At 37.3% G+C, this 23773-nt stretch overlaps 1 protein-coding gene across 3 annotated transcripts in view; it reads left to right on the plus strand.

Moving 5' to 3' along the window:
• Window positions 1–23773, plus strand: part of IGSF3 (immunoglobulin superfamily member 3) — a 114755-nt gene that overhangs the window by 68334 nt on the left and 22648 nt on the right. For 2 of the 3 annotated variants that reach the window (XM_032219165.1, XM_032219166.1), the window contains exons 5-7: window positions 19–408; window positions 3720–4121; window positions 8654–9058. In XM_032219165.1, the coding sequence (XP_032075056.1) occupies window positions 19–408; window positions 3720–4121; window positions 8654–9058 (1197 nt within the window). The remainder of the gene's footprint in view (window positions 1–18; window positions 409–3719; window positions 4122–8653; window positions 9059–23773) is intronic. The other variant, XM_032219167.1, reaches the window with a different exon arrangement.

The raw sequence follows: 23773 nt of genomic DNA on the forward strand, positions 1-23773 counted from the left end.
TTGTTCTGTTTCTTTTAGATATGGATATCAACGTTCGACTAGAAACAGAGAAGCGGACATACATCGTGGGTGAACCTGTGGAGTTTAGATGCATTTTGGAAGTACAAAATGTTGCAAAGAGGTATTTCTCCATCTCTTGGGCCTTCAATAGTTCTCTCATTGCTACTTTTGGTGCTAATGCTGTGCCAGTGCTTAACAATGAGTTTGCCCAGAGAGAAGCCTTGGGACAACTGAAAGTAGCCAAAGAGAGTGACAGCATTTATATCCTAAAAATCTACCGACTCCGATTGGAAGACAGCGGCAAATATAACTGTCGAGTGACAGAGCGATTGAAGACGACAACTGGTGAATTTATTGATGGAGAAAGCAAACGGCCAAAGAACACACCTATTACAGTGCTGCCGCTTAGTAAGCATACATCTTTTTTGCTTCTATTGATTGTGTGGGTTTCTGGGACCTGGACAGGTTTATGATGATTATGACACAAGCAGCTAATGGGTAGGTTTCTTTGCTTTGGTTGAGAACAGTCTGTAGAGGATCTTAGGTTCATTTAACTGAAAAAATGTATATGCCACTTTTCCCACAAAGCTCCAAGCATTTTATAGCAAATAAATTCATAAATCAGATAGACATCGCTTAGCAACCACACATTCAATAACCATTCAAAGTTACCCATGACTGTGAATGAAAAGGCTTATGGCTAGTCTTTAAAGTTGTAACTATCCCAGTATCCCTACAGTCATGTAATCATAATTTGGATACTTGGCACCTGGTGTGCAATTATAACAGTCAGAGCATCCTGCAGTTACAAGATTGCTATTTCTGACTTTCACTACCAGCTTCCCACAAGCAAAGTTAATGGGGAAATCGGCAAGAATTAGCATAATGACATAACATTCAATGTCCATGCATGAAAAACAGAGTTGGAAGAGGCCTTGAAGGTCTTCTAGTCTATCTCCCTGCTCAAGCATGAAAGCCTATAACATTTCAGACAAATGGTTGTCCAAACGTTTCTTAAAAATCTCTAGTGTTGAAGCACCCACAACTTCTGGAGGCAAGTTGCTCCACTGATTATAATTGTTCTAACTGTCAGGAATTTTTTCTTTAGTTTTATGTTCGTTCTCTCATTGATTAATTTCCATCCATTGCTTCTTGTCCTACCTTCAGGTTCTTTGGAGAATTGGTTCAACACCCCCCCCCTTCTTTGTGGCAGCCCTTTAGATATTGGAATACTGCTATCATGTCACGCTAGTCCTTTTCAATCCTACATCCTTTAAACTAGAATACCCAATTCTTGCAACCATTCTTCGTGTATTTTAGCCTCCGGTCCCCTAATCATCTTTGTTGCTCTTCTCTGCATTCTTTCTAGAGTCTCAACATCTTTTTTATATTGTGGCAACCAAAACTGGATGCAATATTCCAAGTGTGTTCTTACCAAGGCATTATAAAGTGGTATTAACACTTCACATGATCTTGATTCCATCCTTCTGTTAATATAGCCTAGGACTGTGTTGGCTGCAGCACACTGCTGGCTCATATTTAAGTGAATGTTCACTAGCACTCCAAGATCCCTCTCACAGGGATCGCTTAACAACCACACCTGGAATTACCAAACTGCTGTCCTAGGTCAGTGCAGTTGTTGTTTTTTTACAAACCCATTGGTTAGCAATGGAGTTTCTGGTCCTAATAATGGCTGTCAACTGAGGACTACTTGTATAATAGTGCTTTGTACCATCAAAGTACATATTTATTTGCAAAGCGATTTATGCTTCAGAAAAATATTTCAGATTGTAGCATATACATTTAGTACATGCAAAAAGTATTTTTGTCCCTGCCTGCTATGTTGTTTTTAAAGAACTGAAGACTTATACTGCCATTCCAAGCAAATTTTGGAAGCAAATCAGAATTATCTCAGACTTGTGTAATAATGGAAAAGAGTCATCTGAACTTGTGTAAGTTCCTGAATGCATCTGTTGATCCCTGTCTTGGGGTGTGTTTGACTTGATGACCTATTCGTCTGGTTAAAAAGGTTATTGTATTCTTAAGATCTTTATGTTGGGGCTGATTAATTAATTATTAACTGCCTTTTTCCGTTCCTTTCACGTGTCTCCTGAACTTAATTTTTGAAATATGTATAGAAAAAAATTCTCTGTGAAACCTGGACTTAGAATTTGACCCTAAGTCATAAGCATCATATTTTATTTGGATCCAAATCAGACTTTCCTCTGGTTCCTTTTCTGATGCTATGGCTTCTTCCCCTGATTATAACAAGGAGATTAGTAAATAATACTAAGTTTGATCTTTTCAGAATTTCAGAGAATTTTAAGGCACAATACATGCTTCCCGGAAAACCTTCTTATATTCCAAAAAACTTGTTTCAAATAATTGCTGTGTTCCACATATTTCAAGTTGACTTGGACTGACTGTCTTATCCTACCAAACTGCTTTAGAGATTATATGATTTTTATTTTGCTCCTTTCTCATAGCTGATGAAACTCTTGTAGCAGTAATATGGTATTTCCTTAGATAACAATGGTATTTGTAAGTTGGTCTCACATGCACATGTTCCTATCTATCTATCTATCTATCTATCTATCTATCTATCTATCTATCTATCTATCTATCTATCATCTATTATCTATCTACCATCCATCCATACAGCCAGCTATCTAGCAATCTACCTTAAAAATACAGTATCAGTTTTATACAGATTTAGTATCTATATATTCACTGATTTATTCAGTACTGTAAATAATGCTTCTGTAATTACTATAGCCTGAATCTGGATGTTATATGAATGGAAATTATATCTGATAATTTACAGAAGACAGACACAAACATTAACAAAGTAAATAAAATGATTAGAATAGAGAGGGAATGGTTTTAGAAAATAATTTGTTTTTTATAATTGAAAATTACTACAGAAGCAGTACACTGATTTCTATCGTATCCCATTTTTTCTGTATTCTTCTTAAAAAAGAATACATTTATACAAAAGTGAAAAACAATAACCAGCTTTTACTATTTTGTTTTATTACACATCCTTCCCTAAAATAGTTGATGAAATTGTCTCTCATTGGTAAACAGAACTGAATACCTCTCTTAGCTTCGTTCTTCTTTCCTTTAATCCCCTTTAGCTCACTTTTCAGGTCTATGTTTGCAGTGGAAAAAATAGGATTCCTGCAGGGCAAAAAAATATGGAGTTCGAAAAGGGAAGAAATGTCTTTTCTATTGTAACTGGAACATTTTAAAACCCAGTGAACTGTGGAAAAGCAGGAGTTGTGCTGACTAGTTTAAACAAATCCATGCACTTGCCATTCTTAAGTAGTTAGGATATTTGTAAAATGGATTATTTTTACCTCAAGTATTTAAAAAGGGAAGTAGAAGATGCAGGACAGATATTGCCCTATTCTTTTACTTAATAATAAGAATAAAATAAATCCAAAGATTTATTTTATTAGCTACTTCTTTCCATTACTTCTGATTATCCCCTGAGATGTACTACTGGGGGACAATATAAGGATACACAGTTTAAAAAACAAAAGCTGCTTACAACATTAAAGTGATCTTTTTTTCAAGTAGCTCAGTTTTGAAATAATTTTCCAAATATATCTTCTTATTGTTGGGTCACATGTTGTATTTCTGTAGGAAGAAATATGCATGTATGGGATATCCCACATAGTCCTGATTGTAATCACATATGTTCTCCTTTACTGCAGAAACCAATATTTCAATAGAAGTATCCAACAATGCCACAAACCTTCTAGAAGGGGAGAGCCTGAGATTTGGTTGCACTGTCCGCACTGGGTTTAGACCCCAAAACCGATTATCTGTCACTTGGCAACTTGTGGATAAGCAGAACCGTCGCAGTGACATTATACAACTTGACCGGGATGGAACCCTTCGTCCTGGTCCTTCTTATATCGAGCGCAGTAACTATGGGGGGATCCAAATGGAGCAGATACGGCCTGGATCCTTCACGCTTGAGATCTTTAACAGCATCAAGGCAGATGAGGGCCATTATGAGTGTCGTATTACAGAATGGACACGTAGGCTGGATGGGGAGTGGCAGATGATTGGAGAGCGGCATAATGGCTCAGCAGTAGCTATCACTGCACTAGGTGAGTATAAAAGTGCCACCAGTTATTACCTAACGGTCCTCAGCTTAAGTCAGAGGTACCTAATAAACATTTCCCCAAAACTTTATATTCGGCCTTGGGATGGTTTCAAATATGCTGTTACATTGTGACTGTCAATGTTTTATAAGGGAATTTAAAAGGGAAATTGATTGCATATATGAAAACTAATATTAACCATGATTATAATTGTTTTGACATTAATACCATTTCAGTGAAATCAAATTTAGTTTTCATTCTTGCACGTTCCACTTTTGCAGATTATTGAATAAAGAAACGACATTGGTAGAGAAATAGAAGTTAGTGCTAATCAAAAAGGGCTGAAGCATATTTAAAATCTGCAAAAGCCAAATAAGATTTGGAAGTGGCTTAGATAGATATTTCCCTAATTCACTGAAGTATTAGTAGACAAAGGAAATACAACATAATTGGAGTTGCAAGATTCTGTTATTGTAGCCAGTCTCAATACAAGCAGTTTTAGCCTTCCTGTGGAGTTGATTTCTTGGATCTGGTCTACCTAGAATGGCTAATAACCTCCAAGCATGCCCCTTAAAGACCAAGAATGGACTGAAAAGATTATTCAACTCTATTATTTATTACTGCATTTAAATCCTCCCTTCCCTCTAAGGAGTTTAAGGCAACATATATAACAATCTTTCATTTTATTGTTAAAACAATAAATGTCCCCAAATCCTTTAGTAATTGTACAGGTTGTTAATGTAAAATGCCATGTTGTCATTTTTGCATCATCTGTTTTAATCTTCTGGAGAAAATAACTCGGCAAACCTTCATTTTTCTCTTTCTATGCCCAAACAATATATACATTACTCTTAAATGCTTAAAATAGTTGTTTCAGATAAGAAGCTCTGAAGCCTCCCAAAATAGCAATAGCAATAGCAGTTAGACTTATATACCGCTTCATAGGGCTTTCAGCCCTCTCTAAGCGGTTTACAGAGTCAGCATATTGCCCCCACAGTCTGGGTCCTCATTTTACCCACCTTGGAAGGATGGAAGGCTGAGTCAACCCTGAGCCGGTGAGATTTGAACCGCCGAACTGCAGCTTAGCAGTCAGCTGAAGTGGCTGCAGTACTGCACTCTAACCACTGCGCCACCTCGGCTCCTGTTATAATAACTCATGGTTCTTTTAAGCACATATATCACAATTGCTTGCTAGTGTACATGGGGAAAGAGATGGAAATTTATCTTAAAATAGATAATAGTCTATTTATTCTGGTATGTTTAACCATCTTATTTTCTGTGGCAGATAGGGCCAGGTTTGTTGGTCATGAACTTTCTTGAGTGGTAGTAGAATTCTCCTTGTCATGTGTTGGTGATTATGGCATTTGTATAAAAGTAGTGTTTTAAAAATTATTTAAATGATATTTTCTTGTAAAAATCTAAGTTAGATTCTCTGGCTATTCTTAGGAGATTTTGCATTTCTAGATCAGGCTTACTTGCAGGTGTGAAAGGTCATAACTCCCAACCCATGTTTCCCTTGTAATGATAGGACAGATGATAGAGACAAGTGAAAATTAATAGAAGATACTGATGGTGAATCCTTGTTCCATGTGCTGGTTTTCCTTGGCCTTAATCTCCAATGCTAACTTTTGATTCCTAGACAGGCATAGAAAAACTGGGAAGCTGGGCAGTCTAGCATTTGCACAACCTCACAGGGATTGTAAGAGTTTTAAGTCACCTTCCCCCCTTTTTTATCCTGCTTCTTTGTAAACACTTGTATTGGAATGACTCCAATGTTACTGTGCCGTCCAAAATTAGTTCAGTTGCTATTATTTATAAATCTTCATTACTTGGTGGACAACAGAATTGTTCATCAGTAACTTTCTTTTATTTCAGGTAAGCTCATGCTCCGTTATCATTTTTCCTGTCATCATTGTTATCATTAATATCTAGCATCTCATTTCTGCCAGTCTTTTTTCCTGTTGTCTTATATCTTTTTCGGTTCCACCACAAATGCGCGAACAACAAAAGCGCGCTTGACTAAACCGCACCGACAAAACTGCGCCGACAAAACCGCGCGACGAATGAGCCCTGAAGCGCGCCGACAAAAGCGCGCCGGCAGAAGCGCGCTGTAACGTAACACTAACCCTAAACCTAAACCTAACCCTAAACCTAACCTTAACTTAAATCGCACTTCTGTCGGCGCGCTGTTGTCGGCGCGCTTTTGACATCGCGGTTTTAGCGCCGCGGTTTTGTCGGTGCGCTTTGACGTTCACGCTTTTGTCGGGTCACGATCTTTTTCAGCTATCAAGTTCTTTTTCAGATTTGCTTCTGCATTCTATGGTCAAAAAAATTATGCTTTTGCTACATTGTTGGGGTTTCTAGTCTATTTTCTGCCTTTACCTTACTTAATATTGAGAGTTTTTTTCTTGCTGTCCAGTAATTACTGCCATGCTGTATTTCCAACAGTTTTCTCCAGAACCAAGTTAAAGGAAACAGTTTTTCTTTATCCAGATTTTCTGATAGTTGAGTTTCTCAACCATTTGTTATGTCTTGGAAGACGTGACTTTAATAACATACAACTTGATAGTGTTTTGTACAAACGTTTGTTTTATTTATATCTGTATAACCTTTGCCTCAAAAAAAAAGTTTTATTTCTTTTACTAATATAAAATCATGATTCCTGTGCATTATTGAGACCAGGAAAAAAAGCTGTTATTTCTACTATTATCTTACTCCTATACATTAGGTTGGTTTTGTCTGTTTTTAATACCAAGCATCAGACCATATTTTGCATTCTCATCTTCCATATTCAGCAAAAGGTTACATAAGTTTTCTTCACATTCAGCTACCAAAATGATAGTCTCAACCTGAGTTGGTTAAAATTTATTAATTTATTTTATCAATTTTAATTCCAAAAAGTTATCTCCAAATTAAGCATCATTCCAAAATGTAAGTTTTCTCCTATGCATGGTAATTATCAAGTCTATACTATGCTATTTTATCAATAAATTATAAACTCATAACTGGGAGAGAAACAAATGTTTATGCTTATTTTATATCTCGCTCTACTTCGGGTGAATGAAGACTGTCTTGTTCAGTTATCATAAACAGTTATAACAACACTGAAAAATTAAGTTTACAACTGTGAAGGATCAGCCATTTTTAATCTTCACAACCGGCTTCCAATACAGTCAATGGGGAAGCTGGCATGATATTGCAAGTTATGGTCATGTGACCACAATGAGAAACGGTAAATTGCTTAACTACAGCAGTCGATAAGTCTGGTGCAGTCACTTGACACTGTGCATAGCAACGAAGTTGCCACCCTCATTTGTGGTTCTTAAGGGAGGACCTATGCGTAATATGTACTTTCTAGCATAAAGCAAGCAGCACAATTCAATCAGTAAGCACAAAAAAAAATCAGATATTTCAAAATCTCTGTTTCCATACAAAGTGCAAACAGAGGAATTGCCACTTTAAACTTTATTTTTAATTGAGAGGTCTATTACAAGGTCGTAAAAATAGAGTTTATTAGATAAGCAAAATCCATTCCTGTAACCTGTGGGTTACAGGAATGGATTAGGGAAGCATAATTCTTTCACATTATAAAACTGATTCTTGGCTTCACTGAGGCACTAATGTGTGAAGGAATTTAAGCCTTTTCTGTATTAAAAAGTGCCTCTTAAATGTGAGTTTTCAACAATTGCGTCAGAAATCTATGTCCAGTATTATTTCTGATTGTCTACTATAGTCAAGGAGAAGGAAAATGTTAGTTTTTCCTTCCTCGTTTAATCTCTTTTTTGCCTGTAAATCCTTAAATATATTCCAAAAAGGCTTTAATGCCAAAATTTGACCTATTCTTTTTGTAATTACATAGACTAGAACTCTGCTATAATGATGCCCTCAAGGATTAGAATCCTTGAGATACTTGATTGATGTACATGTACAAAAGTTCTTTTGCAGTTCTGGAGCAACCATATAAGAACAAGATAAGATAACCCTTACTTATCTCACTTTTTTCTGTGAACACACTGGCACACATTAAAAAATGAAATTCTGATTCCTGCTCTCAAAAAAGTGTGTGTGTGTGTGTGTGTGTGTGTATTCATTCATTCTTTTGAGAGAGGGAATCGGAATTTCCTTTTTATATATGTACACACACATACACACACATGCTACACACATACACACATGCTACACACACACACACACACACACACACACACACACACATTAATCACATATCATTTAGAATACATAGCGGAAAAAACATTCTTGGAAGTTAACAAGGTTGTTACTATACAGCTATTACAGAATCTAGTTTTGCTTCAGATACTGTGAAACCTCCTCCCAGAAGGTAACAAAGAAAACCAGTCATGAAGAGGATGTGTAGTGTTCCAGATACGTTTTGATACGTTAACTGAGAAAAATACTGCTTGCAGCAATTTTCTGTGAATTTTTAGTTAGGAAATTAGTTGTTTCTTTGCATATATAGGTTAATTTAGGTTTATTAATGTTTTAAGTGATGTTTTAATATTGTATTTTTTTTTTTGCAGATGCTGGTTTTGCAGTTACAGCCATCTCCCGCACACCTGGAGTGACCTATAATGAATCATTTGACCTACAATGCATTATCAAGCCACACTATCCTTCATGGGTGCCAGTATCTGTGACTTGGCGTTTTCAACCAGCTGGCAGCACTGAATTTCATGATTTGGTCACATTTACTCGTGATGGAGGAGTTCAATGGGGCGATAGATATGTTGGATTCCGAACCCGAACAGCAATTGAGAAAGCAGAGTCCAGCAACAATGTACGCTTGAGCATTAGCAGGGCCAGTGACACAGAAGCAGGCAAATACCAGTGTGTGGCCGAGCTGTGGCGCAAGAACTACAATAGCAGCTGGACTCGATTGGCAGATAGAACCTCCAACCTGTTGGAGATCAGGGTCTTACGACCTAGTAAGTATGTTGGCGGTATTGCCAAGGATTTAATGGGAGGGTTTAAAGATGAAAGCTTGCCATTCTAGAGCCTGAAATTACTCATCATTTATAAGGTTTCCTTTTCTAAATATTTTTTTCCTCCTTTAAATCAGTGGAAGATGGCAGTTTTTAAGTTTCTTGATACTGCCTTAAATCTATGTGTTCTCAAGAGTGTGCATACCATCAGAAATGTAACACAAATCTATTTCAGATTCCATGAAGTTATCATAAAAGAGAAGTAGTCACTTGCTCCTTTGTGAGTAAATAGTACGGTTGTTATGGGTACCAGAGCACTGCTAGAGTTAGCAGAGAAAGTTCACAGTTGTTTATCAACTTTTGCTGTAGTGTGTCTCTCAAACCCAGTTTTTTTTAAAATAAAAAGATCCCTCAATATAAAGCTGAAGACAAATTATTGAGTACCGATGGTGTTGGCTTATGTCCATTTATTCAGTAACTACTCAAAGTTAATTCAAAGGCTGAAAAAATTGACTTATGACCAGTTCTCAAAGTTCTGGCTGTTGCAAAACCCCAGCAGTCACATGATTATAATCAGATGCTCAGGTGGCTGTCTTGCATTTATAGCATAAAGCTGTGATCATGTGATTTATTGGAATTTGTGACCTTCCCTACCACCTTCCCAGAAACAAACTCATTAGGGAAACTGGCAAGTAAGATTTCAAATTGCTTTTGCTAAGAAGTCCAGGATCTTGTATTCTGTAATATCCCTCCTGCCCACCCATACCCTACGTTGGTTCTCCCATGCCTCCTCCAACCCACCGATGGCTTCTGCCAGCCCACCTGCACTCCATAGTGCCTGCTTGCACACCCCTACTTCTTGCCTGAGATGCTCGTCTCTTCCCATTTAATGATCTATTTAGTGTTGGATTATGACAGCAATTAGGACTCCCATATTTGCTGTCATTATGTATGATTGCGCTTTATGTTCGCATTGTTTATCAACAGCAATCTTGGTCCCAGTTTCCATTGTTACCCAAGGACTACCTATACATTCATACATACATTTATTTATGATTACATGTATTTCATGCATCTTATTTTTGCTTCTAGTTGGCATTACATAATGATTAAAAATTTATCTTCCTTAAAAAGTCTGAAAAATCTATTTAAGAAAACATACTGAGACCATTTGTTAGTCATAAAAAAGCATTGCTATACAGATTCCTTATAGAACTTTACTTGAAAAAAGAATATACAAGATCACATTTGAATGGTCCCTATATAAAAACATAAATCACGATAAACAATTCCTTGCATATGGAATAATTTAGACTGAAATTAGTGTTTGGAATTAGAAAGAAACTGTATGTTTACAACAATGTAAACAAGTAAAATTATAGGGTAACATTGTAGTTATTATACTCAATAAGAATGCACAATTATATCATTCAAGAAGAGATTTCTTCGGGCATAAATTGTTGGCTAAATTCCAATATCAGTAATTCTATTTATTTAGCTCATTCCATCTCATTTAAGTTGGATAATGTTTTAGTGAATTATTTCTACTATAGTAGTCTCATTTCTGTGTCTCAGACTCATGTGTGTCTGGAACATGTCATTTTTGTCCTTTAGTTGAAAAAAATAAATGTTTTACTTCAGTATTTGTTCAGTATGTAATTCCATGATGTCGTTATCTTCTATTTATACATCATTTTTCAGTCTCCTTCGAGCACCTAAGAAGGGTTGGATATTAAAATCACTGTATAATTTTTGAAAATGGGGCTTGATATTAAACTTTTAAAAAAGCATAGGCATTTGTCTCTTTAGCTTATCACAGTTTTTATTGCTAGTTGTAGTTGTAATTGGCAAACAATTCTTAAGTTCAGTGTGCTGTATTTTGTATAGGGCTATAAATAATGTAAAGCAGTACTTATATCTAGTCAGTTTCAATCCCCAGAGTCCTGATACATGCTGAGTCCTGTTAGATGCTATAATGTTGCATTACAAAGTGTTGTGCTAGTAAAAACAGAATCTCAAAGTCTACTGACTATAGATTGACATGGCTTTGGTCTTTGAGAACAGTGAAAAAAGTAATGATAGTGATATTGCAGCTGATGAAGAAAACCTGAAAGAGCAAATAACTACATACAAACAGAGAGTAAATCAATCTAACACTAAAGAGGTTACATAGTCAGCTAATAAAACATTTCCAGAAAAATCACCAAACTCAAGAAAGCACCAAGGACTCCAAAGCAATATATGCTGAGTTGCAATTAGTATATAGGATATTTTAAGAATGTTAAGACCAACAATTTGTTTTTAGTGTTATAACTAAGTCCATACCGTAGTACTTTTTCATGAAAGCTCCCCCATGCCAAACAAGGTGTCTTTTTCAGAAGCTAAAAGTTCTTGTTAAATAAATGGAAATCAAAATGTTTTCTTAATCTACCATATTAATAGATCCTGTTATAACAGAATATGATGAATAGACTATAGAATTGAAATCACAAAGAAATACATCTTTTTGAATATAATATCAGCAATGCAAAAGTCTTTGGCTAATGTTTTTCCCTCTTACCTTAGAGGTGACGACAAAGGCAAATTTGGAAGGTTTTACTTCCATTTTTGTAGTATCTAAATTCAGTGAAATGACTTCACCTTAAATATAATCTAAGGAAACAAATTAAATATGATGTAAAACAATGAGCAAGCTAACTATGATACTTCATAACTTTTTTTCTGAATACAGAATAAAAAAATAGCAACAGGACTATGGAGGTATTCTAGTCCAATTTCTACTAGCTACCTTTTGTCTGTTTGATTAAAATGATAAATGACTGTTGATTTAAAGCATGTGAAGGTTTTTGATCTCCTGAAAGTAATGCTGTACTGAAAAAAATAATTTCTGTAATATTAAATAATATTCAACTTCACATTTAAATGAGATCACCACTTCTCTCAATAAAGACATCCAAATTGGCTGACATCATTTACTGAAAGCAAAGGAAATTAAATCTTCTTGCCTTCCAGTAAGCCAAACGTGCTAAGCTTCCCCAACTTCATTCTAAAAATAATAATAATAATTATGAAATTATTCAGATAGGATTATGAATTTGGTAGTAGAGGTCATCTTAAGACATGCAGAAAATATGGAATAAATTGTAGGATGGCACTTTCCATATTTATTAGTTTTGTTGATTACCTCAATCTCTTGAAATATATTTTCAAGTTGAGATGCATGACACAAGCTGAAGTAAATATGTCTGAGTGCCTCAAAGACAGCAAGTTTATTTCTATTCCTACTTTCTCATGACATATGGCTGTGTTGCAGACTACTAAATAGAAATATTTATGCATAACCTCTAACAAACAACCTTACTGACTGATTTGTGCATCTACATGCTTGTGGTACATTAATGCAGTTAGGTTTTCAGATATGAGCTGCATTAAGTGCTGAAATTTAGAAGTAGTTACAAATAAGAAATATCTTCATTTTGAACTTTGTTGGCCCTTGTTTTTACTTGAATAATGAAGAGACAATGTTAGTTGGTTTTGCATCTGTAGATATTCCAGTCCTTTCTATAAATTAAAAAAACCCATAAAGTTCCTTGTAGATGTTTTAATCCAACCGCTGCTTAGGCAGGAAGCCCTATAGCCGGGATGGTGAATCCTATGGCACGCATGCCACAGGTGGCACGCGGAGCCATTTGTCAGGACACACAAGGCGTTGCCCCTTCAGCTGACCACCCTCCCCAGGCTCCAAAGCCTCCCCCGCCCCTCCCTGAAGTCTCCGGAGCACAAAAAACTGGCCCTATGGGAAAACCGGAAGTTTGGGAATGGACTTCCAGTTTGCTCGTATGACCGGTTTTAGCCCCTCTGGAGCCTTCATGGGCCTTCCAGAGGCTTCTCGTAGAGCGGTTTTCTTCCTCCGGAGCCCTTCAGGGAAGCCTCCAGAAGGCCCCTGAAGGCTCCAGAGGGCTAAAACCGTTCCTACGAGCAAACCGGAAGTCCATTCCCAAACTTCCGGTTTGCCTGTAGGACCGGTTTTTTGCACTCCAGAGGCTTCAGGGAAGTTCCTGAAGCCTCCAGGAGGGGAGGCTGTTTTCGCCCTCCTCAGGCTCCTATAAAGCCTCTGGATCCTGGGGAGAGCGAAAAAAGCATCAAAAAATGGGAGGGAGCACTGGTCATGTGTGCATGCACGCTGGGGGTCGCACATTGCATTATGGGTGTGGCACGCCCACATACCACCCTCCTGCGCTCCCCCCACTTTGGCACCCGAGCGAAAAAAGTTTCACCATCACTGCCCTATACCATTTCAGACAAATGCTTGTCCAATCTGTTCTTAAAAACATCCACAACTTCTGGAGACAAGTTGTTCCACTGATTATTTGTTCTAACTGTCAGGAAATTTCTCTTTACTTCTAAGTTGCTTATCTCCTTGATCCATTGGTTCTTTCCTGCCTTTGGTAGCTTTGGAGAATACATTGGCTCCCTCTTCTTAGATATTGGAACACTGCTATCATGTCACCCCTAATCCTTATTTTCATTAAACTAGACATACCCAATTCCTGCAACCGTTCTTTACATATTTTAGCCTCCAGTCCCCTAATAATCTTTGTTGTTCTTTTCTGCTTTCTTTCTAGAGTCTCAACATATTTTTTATATTGTGGCAAACAAAACTGGATGCAATATTCCAAGTGTGGCCTTACCAAGGCATTATAAAGCAATATTAATACTATATGTGATCTGATTCTATCCCTCTGTTAATGTAGCCTAGGACTGTATTGGCTTTTTTGGCAGCTGCAGCACACTGCTGGCTCATATTTAAATGATTGTCCACTACGACTTCAAGATCCCTGTCACATCCAACAGTGTTTGTATGGTAAAAATGTCTGCTAAATATTAAAAATTTGAGCAAGAAATCCCTTCTCTTATACTTAAGCAGTAGCTGAAATAACTGACTTTGAAAAAGCACACTATGTTAAGCTGCAATTAGTTTATAAATTTAATGTGCTTTATTTACTGTTTGTATGATTTAAAGCAAAAGATAAAATGCAGGTAGCAGAGAAACCTTGAGAAGTTTAAAAAAACCTAGTTCCCAAAGTCTCAAATTGCTTGCTACGTTCTCAAATCTGGCTCCAACAAGTGGTTTACTTTAATGTCTCCAAAAAGACTTTTCCCCCCCTTGAGAACATTAATTGGGAGAGAGTCTTGTGGCTTCCTTTCTAATTTACAGACAGCTATTTCAATTAAATCAGGTTTGGTAGAAGTGAAGTAGTGTGCTCAGTGACCTAAAAATATAAATGCTGCTCATTATAATGAAGAGGAAAGGCCAGAGATGGCAATCTGTGCCTTGGTAATACACTGTAATAATCAATTACTACTTTCTCAGATCCCAAGCTAAAGTAATACAAGTGAAGTAAGTCAAAATAAAATATAATCTGTAATTTAGGAAGCTAACTTTTGAATATTCCATTAACCAATATTTTGATACATCTTGACAGAGAATTATAACAGAGTAGGTAAAATATATTTCATCATTGTTCCAGGATTTATAATGTTCCCACCTATTACTATAAGTCATCAAATATTTGATGAGTATTTAACTGTTCCTAGAATTCATTGAACAGAAATGTTATGAAGCCCTGTTGCTATCCAAATGTAAGCATTCATATATATACACTAACACTTCTTCAGTAGTTCTTACTGGCACACATGTAAAAACTTTCCAGTTTTAGATATGTGCAGAAAAATGAAGTACGGTATCTATAAGGAAACCAGGATATAATTGGAAAAACAACCAAGAGCAGTATTTAATTAATCACTAAATTCAGTCTCTACATCAGGATGTGGATTGTAGCTAATGGAAAGAATGTTCACTCTATAAAGGTGGCATTGAAAGCCATGGGCCATTGAACAGGCAAATTGATTGAAACTGAAATAAAGAGAAAAAAACAGTTAGATGGCTGTAGGTTAGATAAGATCAACAGCTTTTGGTGGTCTATGTAGAACTTCTGGCTCAGGAGACAGTTTTATTTTCCCTGGTAGCTCAATTTTTTGAGTAATTAGTTTCTAAAGCTTGTGGGTCAGACATTTTATCTGTGTGGGAGCCATTACCCTAATGTTTTTAAATCACCATCCTGTTTTCATGCAAGATTAATTGGTATAAATGTACTCAGTAAAACTAGCAAAAGTGTAAACCAAACCATCAATAAGAAATAACATATAATAATTATAAATACAAAATGTATTAAAATTACAAAAATTAAAACAAACTAAAAACAAGGGTTTAAAGGGGAGAGGTGAGGTACCTTCTGTGTTGGTCTGTTACATTTATTCTTGAAGAAGGAATAAACGGGTCATATACTTTATATAGAACAGATTTATTCTCCTGGACAGTGGGCTATATCGAGAAAGATGTGTAAACCCTTCTGAGTATATCATTCTGTCTGCAGTTGTAAAACATAGATTGCTCCTTTTCTTCAGGTCAGTGCATGCATACATAGCAAAATCCTCTCAGGAGAGCGTTTTTCTTGATTCTGCTAGTTCTGTGGGAAAAGTAACTCAAACAGCAAGTCTATTCTGGAATATTTTGAAACAAAATTGTAAAGCATTTTATTTTTGTGACAGGAAAGTGTGAGGTCAAAAACATTTTTACCAATTTGCACAAATTAATTTTTAACATCTTAGTATAGATGAACTGGAATATTATAATTAAGATTGAAAAGAAATTTTTTTTTGCAGAAAGTAAGAAAAAACATGTGTGATACCCATTGGAATTTTTAATATACTTATATAAATAATGCTTCTGGCGACATTAGAAGTGTGCTGGTTGGGAAAATATATAGATATGTGTTTTTGTAGGGAGATGATGATATGTTGTCTGCATACCAAAATTATTTGCAGTGAATGTTATATAGATTGCATGGTGCAACAATATCATAAACCAAAGTAATTGAATTAATGTATCAAAACTAAAGTATTGGGAAAGAGAAGGAGTGGTTGCAAGTTAACAATGTATAAACTATAGCAAAGTTCCAATGGGGATCACTCATGTTTTTCTTACTTTCTGCCAAAACAAATTTTCTTTTTAATCTTAATTACAATATTCCAGTTCATCTATATTGAAATGTTAAAAAATTAATTTGTGCAAATTGGTAAAATATTTACTAAAGAGAGATGATGGCCCAAAAGTGGAAACATGCCAATATTGGTAAAAAGTGCTCAATGATTTATTGGAAAGAAAGAAAGAAAGAAAGAAAGAAGAAAGAAAGAAAGAAAGAAAGAAAGAAAGAAAGAAAGAAAGAAAGAAAGAAAGAAAGAAAGAAAGTGGAAAGACACAAAAATGTCCATGTATTCAAGTATGCTTCCAATCATTGTCACATAAAAGTGAGAATTGGGTATGTTAGAAAAAAACATATAGCTGAGTGTAATAGGAATGAGTTCTTTAAGATATGTTTGTAGTAAAAACAAGAAAAATATAGGGTCAAGAATGAATGGATATTAAATGAATGAAGATTAAATAAAAGTTGTGATTAAGTATTAAAAAACAGGTTGAAATGTTATGTAGAAAGAATGAATGAGAATTAACTGCAAAACAAATACATGAGAAGTTGATAGAAAGGAAGATTGAAAAAGTTCTGATTATGTGGAGCTGATAAGAACATGAAAATGCGGTAAAACATTTAAACATAAGTTATATAAAGTAGGGAATAGAACTAGTGGAAGAAAATGGTTTACAAGGAAAGAAAGATAGAGAGATAAACAGAAAGTAAATTGTATATTAATGTAATCTAGTCTTAGCTATGTTTGATTTTCATTTCGTCTCATGTTCAATTTCTTTGCCTTTTTATTTTTTCTTTGCTTTGCACTCTGTCTAACATTGCTGACAATTGTGTGATGGTCATGTATGTATGAGTATGTATGTATGTATGTATGTATTGTATAATTATATTATGTATAAAGTAGATTATGGTCTACTTTGTCAAATGCCTTACTAAAATCTAATTATACTATGTCCACAGAATTTCTCTAATTTAGTGACTTTATCAAAGAATGAAATAAGATTGGTTTGGCATGATCCATTTTTAACAAACCCAGGCTGGCTACTAATTATAACTTAATTTGCTCTAGTTGTTCGCAGATCTGGGGTTTTTTATTATCTTTTCCAGGATCTTCCCAGGTGTTAAGAGTCTGTAGCTTCCTGGGTCTGTTTTTCCCCCTTTATTGAACATTGGAACCACATCAGCCTTTTCCAATCCTCGGGTACTGCCCCAGTGCTCCAGGATGTTGAAAGATATGGTACAGTGGTTCTGAGATAACATCTGCCAGCTCCTTCAGATGTCTGGGATGTAATCTATCAGGTCTCGTGGTTTACATTCGTCTAGATCAGATAGGTGTTCTCTTACCATTTTCTTGCTTATTTTAATTTTTATCTCTAGTTTGCCTTTTACCGTAGTTTTTTTGGGTACGTTGGGCTATAATTTCTTTTTGCGTGAAGAATGATGCAAACAATGAGTTAAGCAGCTCTGTTTTCTTCCTACTGCTGTTGTATAATATATACAGGTTTCTATTCAGTTTCTTAAGATTAAAGTTTTATTACTCGACTACTAATGCAGCATCACCTTTAACTTCTTGGGGAATATGAGGGTTTGAGGGAATGGTTAGACTAGTACACTGCTGGTTCATACTTAAATGGTGGTCCCCTAGGATACCTGCCATATTTTTCGGAATATAAGACGCACCCTTTTCCCGCAAAAAAGAGGCTGAAAATCTGGGTGCATCTTATACACTCAATACAGCATTTTTTGCCTTCTGAAACCCCACCCCCTTCACCAAAATCGCCGTGCAGAGCCTGTAGAAGGCTTTCAGACAGTTCCTAGGGGCTGGGGAGTGCAGAAATGAGTGAAAAATGGACTGTTTTTTTTTTCAATTTTGCTCCTTAGCTCCCAGGAGTACTCTATAAGTTTCCTAAAGGCTATGCATGCACTTTTGTTTGAAAAAAAATGGGTCCCTTTTTGTGAAAAACAGGCCATTTTTGCTCATTTTGGGGGGGGGCACCCCCAGGAGCAATCTGCAAGCCCCCTAAAGGCTATTCATCTCTTTTTTGCAGGGGGAACGGGCCCAACAGGCCATTTTGGGTGCAAAACTTTTTTTAAAAAAAATTGTCTTTTCAAAACCTTGGTGGGTCTTATACTCCGATGCGTCTTATATTCCAAAAAATATGGTAGGTCTTTCTCATAGTTACTACTATTTAGCAGGTACTACCTACTCTATACCTGTGCATTTGGTTTTTGTTACATAACTTTTCTCAACACTGAATTGCACTTTGTTATGTAAGGCCCAGTATTAAAGTCTGTCAGAATCATTCTGAATCTTGAATTTATCTTCTACTTGCTTGGTGTTCTCTGCAAATTTGATGAGTTCTCCTTTTGTCCCCTTATATAATCAAACCCTTTGTTCATTGCAAGATCCATTACAGTACAGCATCTCTAGCAGATGACCATACAGCTTCCATTTCAACATCTCTCACCAAAGAGAACTTCTGTCATGTCTTTTTCTCTGGCTTATACAGTCACAAAATGTCTTCTGAGCTTTAGCCTTCCTTGTAGATCTAAATCATTCTCTGGAGCAATTCAGAAGTCAGTGTTCTCCAACTACCCTTCAGATATTTGAACACTATTATTGTATCTTCCCCAAGTGATATTTTCTGTAAGCTAGTCAAATCCATATTCTTTAACCATTCCTTATAGGGTTTGATTTCCTGAATTTTCACTGTCTGGTAGCCAGCCTCTGGGCTCCAATTTGCCTCTGTCCTTTTAAAATGTTCCCAGAATTGGACACAGTACTCCAAATGGGGACTGAGCAGTAGTGAATAGAACTTGACATTTCTCTGTGTTAAATTCAATCTTATTTGTTCTACTATGCAGCTCAAATCTTTCTAGACCATTTTTAATTTTACTCCTTTATCTAACTGTTAGCCAAGTTTTAACCCCAATACTGTCTTCTTTTACTTTTGGACAAATGAAATCAATAATAGAGGACAAGATTCATTGACTTTTCACTCCAGTACAGTTGGATTTCTAACAGATGTCTGTGTAATTAAAATCTCCCATGACTATTAGAAAGAATGGTCAAGTGTACCTTCTATCTACCCAGATGGTATATAATAAAATTCCATGGAGACGGCATGTTTGTTTCTATCTCCTTTTTTCCACAAATAGTTTCAAAATGTTCATATTCCAATTCTGGAATTACTATCCATTTTTTTACTTATATTAAACATCCTCATCCTTTCTGTTGGGTCTGTTTCTGTTCTGACCTGAGTCATGCAAGCAGGAGCAGATGCTAGACTAGTATGTTTATTACACAAGGATACATGAATCAAGCAGATCCCCAAAGCAACCTGACAGTCCCCTTACTGTACCACAGTTACCGTGGTAAAGTTTAGCCCCAATTTCCCAGAGGACAGGCTCCCCAAAATGGCAAGAGCACACTACCAAAGACAAGGTCCAAGATTCACAACAGCATGGTCCCCAATTCTGCAAAGCAAGAGCAGACTCCAGAGTCTACAGAGCAAAGTCCGAAATCCACCAGACAATAATAAAGTCTAAAATCCATAAGGCAAGAGCCAATCTGAAATCTATAAAGCAAGAGTAAAGTCCAAAATTCATAGGGTAGGGTCCAAAATCCACAGGACGAGAACAAAGTCCAAAGTTTACAAAGCCAAAGCAAGCTCCAATGTCTACAAAGAAAGTTCCCACGTTCTGTAAAGTTAACGAAAATATGTTGCAGGAGCAAACAGTTGTTTCTGACAAACAAACATTCCCCCATAACTGATTGAATCAACCCAAGGCCAGTGTTTTTCATTAGGAGGGGCAAGACTGCTTCTTCACAAGTAGCCTTGCCAACCTCCTCTGTGTTTCCCTACACTTTGCTCTTGGCACCAGTGGATCAAGTCTGGGTAGCAGCTATTCTTCATTAGAGGCAGTCTTTTGCCGCTCATTGACACTAACCGATCTTCCCCTACTAGTGTAGGCCATCTGACAGCCGATTGGCAGCTGGGGCTCCCCTGTTTCTGCTAATGGCAGTGGCTAACCGGTCGACTGCTCCCTCCCCCATGCCAGATGGACCTGGGACTGCAACTTCCTCAGCCCCTGAGCTCTCTGGACACTCATGCTTAATCACCCGTGTGATGGCTCTGGTTGCAACTCTTCTTTCTCTTCCAAACTGGCTTCCAGTGGGGCCATCACAGTTCCTTTTTAATAAATTGTAATCTTCCAGCTCTATGTGCCAGTCATGAATATAATCCCACCAAGTTTCTTTCATATTTGTTTTACTGAGGGAAAATCTCTCTCTCCTGTTTATTTTCCATGCACATTTTGTTGGTTTAGAATCATCTAAGATTCTTCTAAGTATCACTTCTCAGTATCTGTGTTGCACTGTCTTCTAAAATCTGTTCCCATTGTTGACATCCTGCTTCTCCCTTGGTTCTGCTTTTTTGGCTTCGTTTCTTAGAGATATGTTCTATGGACAGAATGTTCTATGAACATCTGGAGGAATGTTCTATGGACAAATGAGTCAAAAATACAAGTTTTTAGGCTACATAGTTTTTTTTTAATGCTTCAGTAAAACAAAATAGTGCATTCTTCAACATAAAACTCATTGTGGTGTCTAGCAGGGAAGTGGCAGAAATGTGGTTTGGAAATGCTTTGCAATCTCAGAATTTAGACAACTTACTATCATTGAAGGAAACAAAGTTACTTTTTGACAAAAATTTTACAGAAGAATATTAGGGTATCAAACTGTCAAGTGAAGTGTAATGTCGTATTATAAGACATTGATCTGAATTATGCATGCAAGAATATTAGGCAATAGCTAAAAGGAACAAATTCACCATTTTGGAATGGCAGCATCAAAGTCCAAGTATAAATCCCATGGAAGTGGATTGAAATGAATAGTTTATGACAAGAAAAATCTCAAATCTTAATCACCAATTATAGGTTGTATTTGGTTTGCAATTACTCTAGGTAAAGATTCGAACTGAATATAAAGGATGATGAATTTTGGTTATGAAATAAATTAAGTGCAGATAGTCCAAGGTATGATAGACCATTTAATGAATGTTCAAAGTTACAACAGACCCCCCCAGAACTTAAACAAAACCCCAATTCAAAGTTATTATGACTGCAACAGCCCTGCAGTCATTTGCCCTTACAACCCATCACAGCATTCTCCCGCTTCTTTCTCCCATTCTGTCCTGCCAGAACCCTGCAAAGCTTGGGCTTGTTCCCCACATGCCCATCACACACCACACTTCGTTGTTGAAGTGTAGGGATCTCAAGTTATGGAAGGAGGGCAGGACATGTATTCCTGGGCAGCATGGAGGTGATCCAAATGCAGCCACCATTTTTTACTGGTCCCTTGTGGGCAGGGACAAAATGGTGGCCTGCAGACAAACTGCTTCATTTTGATGCCTTCAAGAAATAAGTGCAGTGCTGCAGAAGTTTCTGAATGTGACCGAAAGTTGTAGCACTGTGCAGACCTTGTTAAGTCAGCAAAATGAAGTCCTTGGGCTGCATGGCAGCAACACAAATGCGAACACCATTTTGTGAACTGGACAAAATGGGCAGTTTTGAAACTGTGCTATGTGGCCATGCATTCCAGCACTTTGGAAAGCATTGAAATTCTTCAGAAGTTAAGTGGAAATGGAGCATGGGGCATCTTAAGGGTGGGAGAGGCCTCAGGGGGGCCTGGGCCAGTACTAGGCTTCCAATCACCTCTCATACCAAAAAGCAGAGGTGGGTTCCTGCCGGTTTGGCCCAGATCAGCTGAACTGGTAGTGGTCGCGGCGGGAGGCTCTGCTCACCCACCCTGACGTTTCTGTGCATGCAGAAATATCGCATGCGTGGGGAAGCGTGCCGGACTGGTAGTAAAAAATTGGCAACCCACCTCTCCCCAAGAGGCACCCCCCCCGCTTTCCACTTAATGACCTTTATGTTCATTTAATGTTTCATTGTGGAGAGTAGGGATGGGGAGGGGGTTCACTAATTGACAAATTTTACCTAACAACTGCCATGATATGCAACAATAACAGGCACTATTTGGGTTATATCTCAAGGACTACCTGTAGGCAAGCGGTCTCCTTTTTATCCATCAAAAGGTTCAGCTTAAGCCATTAACATCCAGTGACAAAGTTATGCCAAAGATTCAAAAAATCTGAAAAGGCTCACATTTATTTACTCATCAAATTTCCATGGCTGCCCATCTCATGAAAAAGCGACTCTTGAGTGGTGTACAATAAAACTATAAAACAGTTAATATGTAAAATAATTATTATTATTCATTTAAAAAATTAAAATTTGTAATTAAAGGCTAACAGAGGGCAGGATTTATTAAACACCAATGGAACAATCTCAGTACCTCAGTAATTTTCCAGGGGTGGGCGGAGCTTTTCAGGGACTTCCATAAAACCAACAAAGATGAAGCCATCCATGCTCACTGCACAAGGGTTGCTATTCCAGAGGGCATCACAGTTTTTCACAGGACTGTAGAAGCCCCAATGGCCTATGCCTGTCATGGCGAACATATAGCATGCGTGCCACAGATGGCACACAGAGCCATTTGTCAGGGCACACAAGGCGTTGCCCTGTCAGCTGGCCAGCGTGCATGTGCGTGCTGGCCAGCTGATTTCGGTCTTCTTTTGAGGCTTTTTTGCCCTCTGGAAGCTTCCCTAAAGCCTCCGCAGCGCGAAAAACCAGCCCTATGGGCAAACCAGAAGTTCAGGAACAGACTTCTGATTTGCTTGTAGGACTGTTTTTTGTTCTCCGGAGCCTTCAGGAAAGCCTCCTGAAGGCTCTAGAGAGCAAAAAGCGACCCTACGAGCAAACCGGAAGTCACCATTCTCGAACTTCCAGGTTTGCTGTAGGTCCGTTTTTCGGCCTCTGGAAGCTTCAAGGAAGCTCCTGAAACCTCCAGAGGTTATCCGGGGGGCAGGGGGCTGTTTTCACCATCCCCAGACTCCTAGGAAGCCTCTGGAGCCTGGGGAGGGTGAAAAAAACGCAGCAAAATCAGGTATTTGCTCACATAGCATTATGGGTGTGGCATGCTGGCGCATGACACACACCCCCGTCCTACCCCGCTTTTGGCACAGCAGCCAAAAAAGGTTCGCCATCACTGGCCTATGCTATTATGTACTCATCAGCAGCTATTTGCTTATTTATAGTATTTATAACCAAATGCTAAATGGTTATAAATTATTGTAATGCGACAGTTATTTTAAAACATTAGTTTGTATAGAAAGAAGGGCAGCTAATTCATCTGATATATCATAAAATATGTTATTTTCTCATGTCTGCTTAAGTGACATGATTATTTTTGTATTCCTGGCAATGTGACTAGACTAGAATAGAATTGGTGATATCTAAATATTGGAGGTGCTCTGTCATCTGGCAACAGTATTTCTTACCTTTAAAAGGATATAATTTATATCCTATTGATATCATATACTTTGTTGGGGTTTAATCAGATTTTTTTATGATTTCACATAGAAATATATCCATTTATTCATATATATCATTCTGCATGTACAACAGTAGTGGAAATAAAAATCTCCAGTCCTTGGTACTCTCTGTGCTTGGTTGTTTTCTAACAGAGGCTTCATTACCTGCATCAGGGTACAAATGAGTAAGAGGTTTGCTCTCTGTTTACATCCAATTGCTTGTTCTGCCAGTGTTG

Source organism: Thamnophis elegans, chromosome 6, assembly GCF_009769535.1.
Source record: "Thamnophis elegans isolate rThaEle1 chromosome 6, rThaEle1.pri, whole genome shotgun sequence".
Taxonomy (NCBI): Eukaryota; Metazoa; Chordata; class Lepidosauria; order Squamata; family Colubridae; genus Thamnophis; species Thamnophis elegans.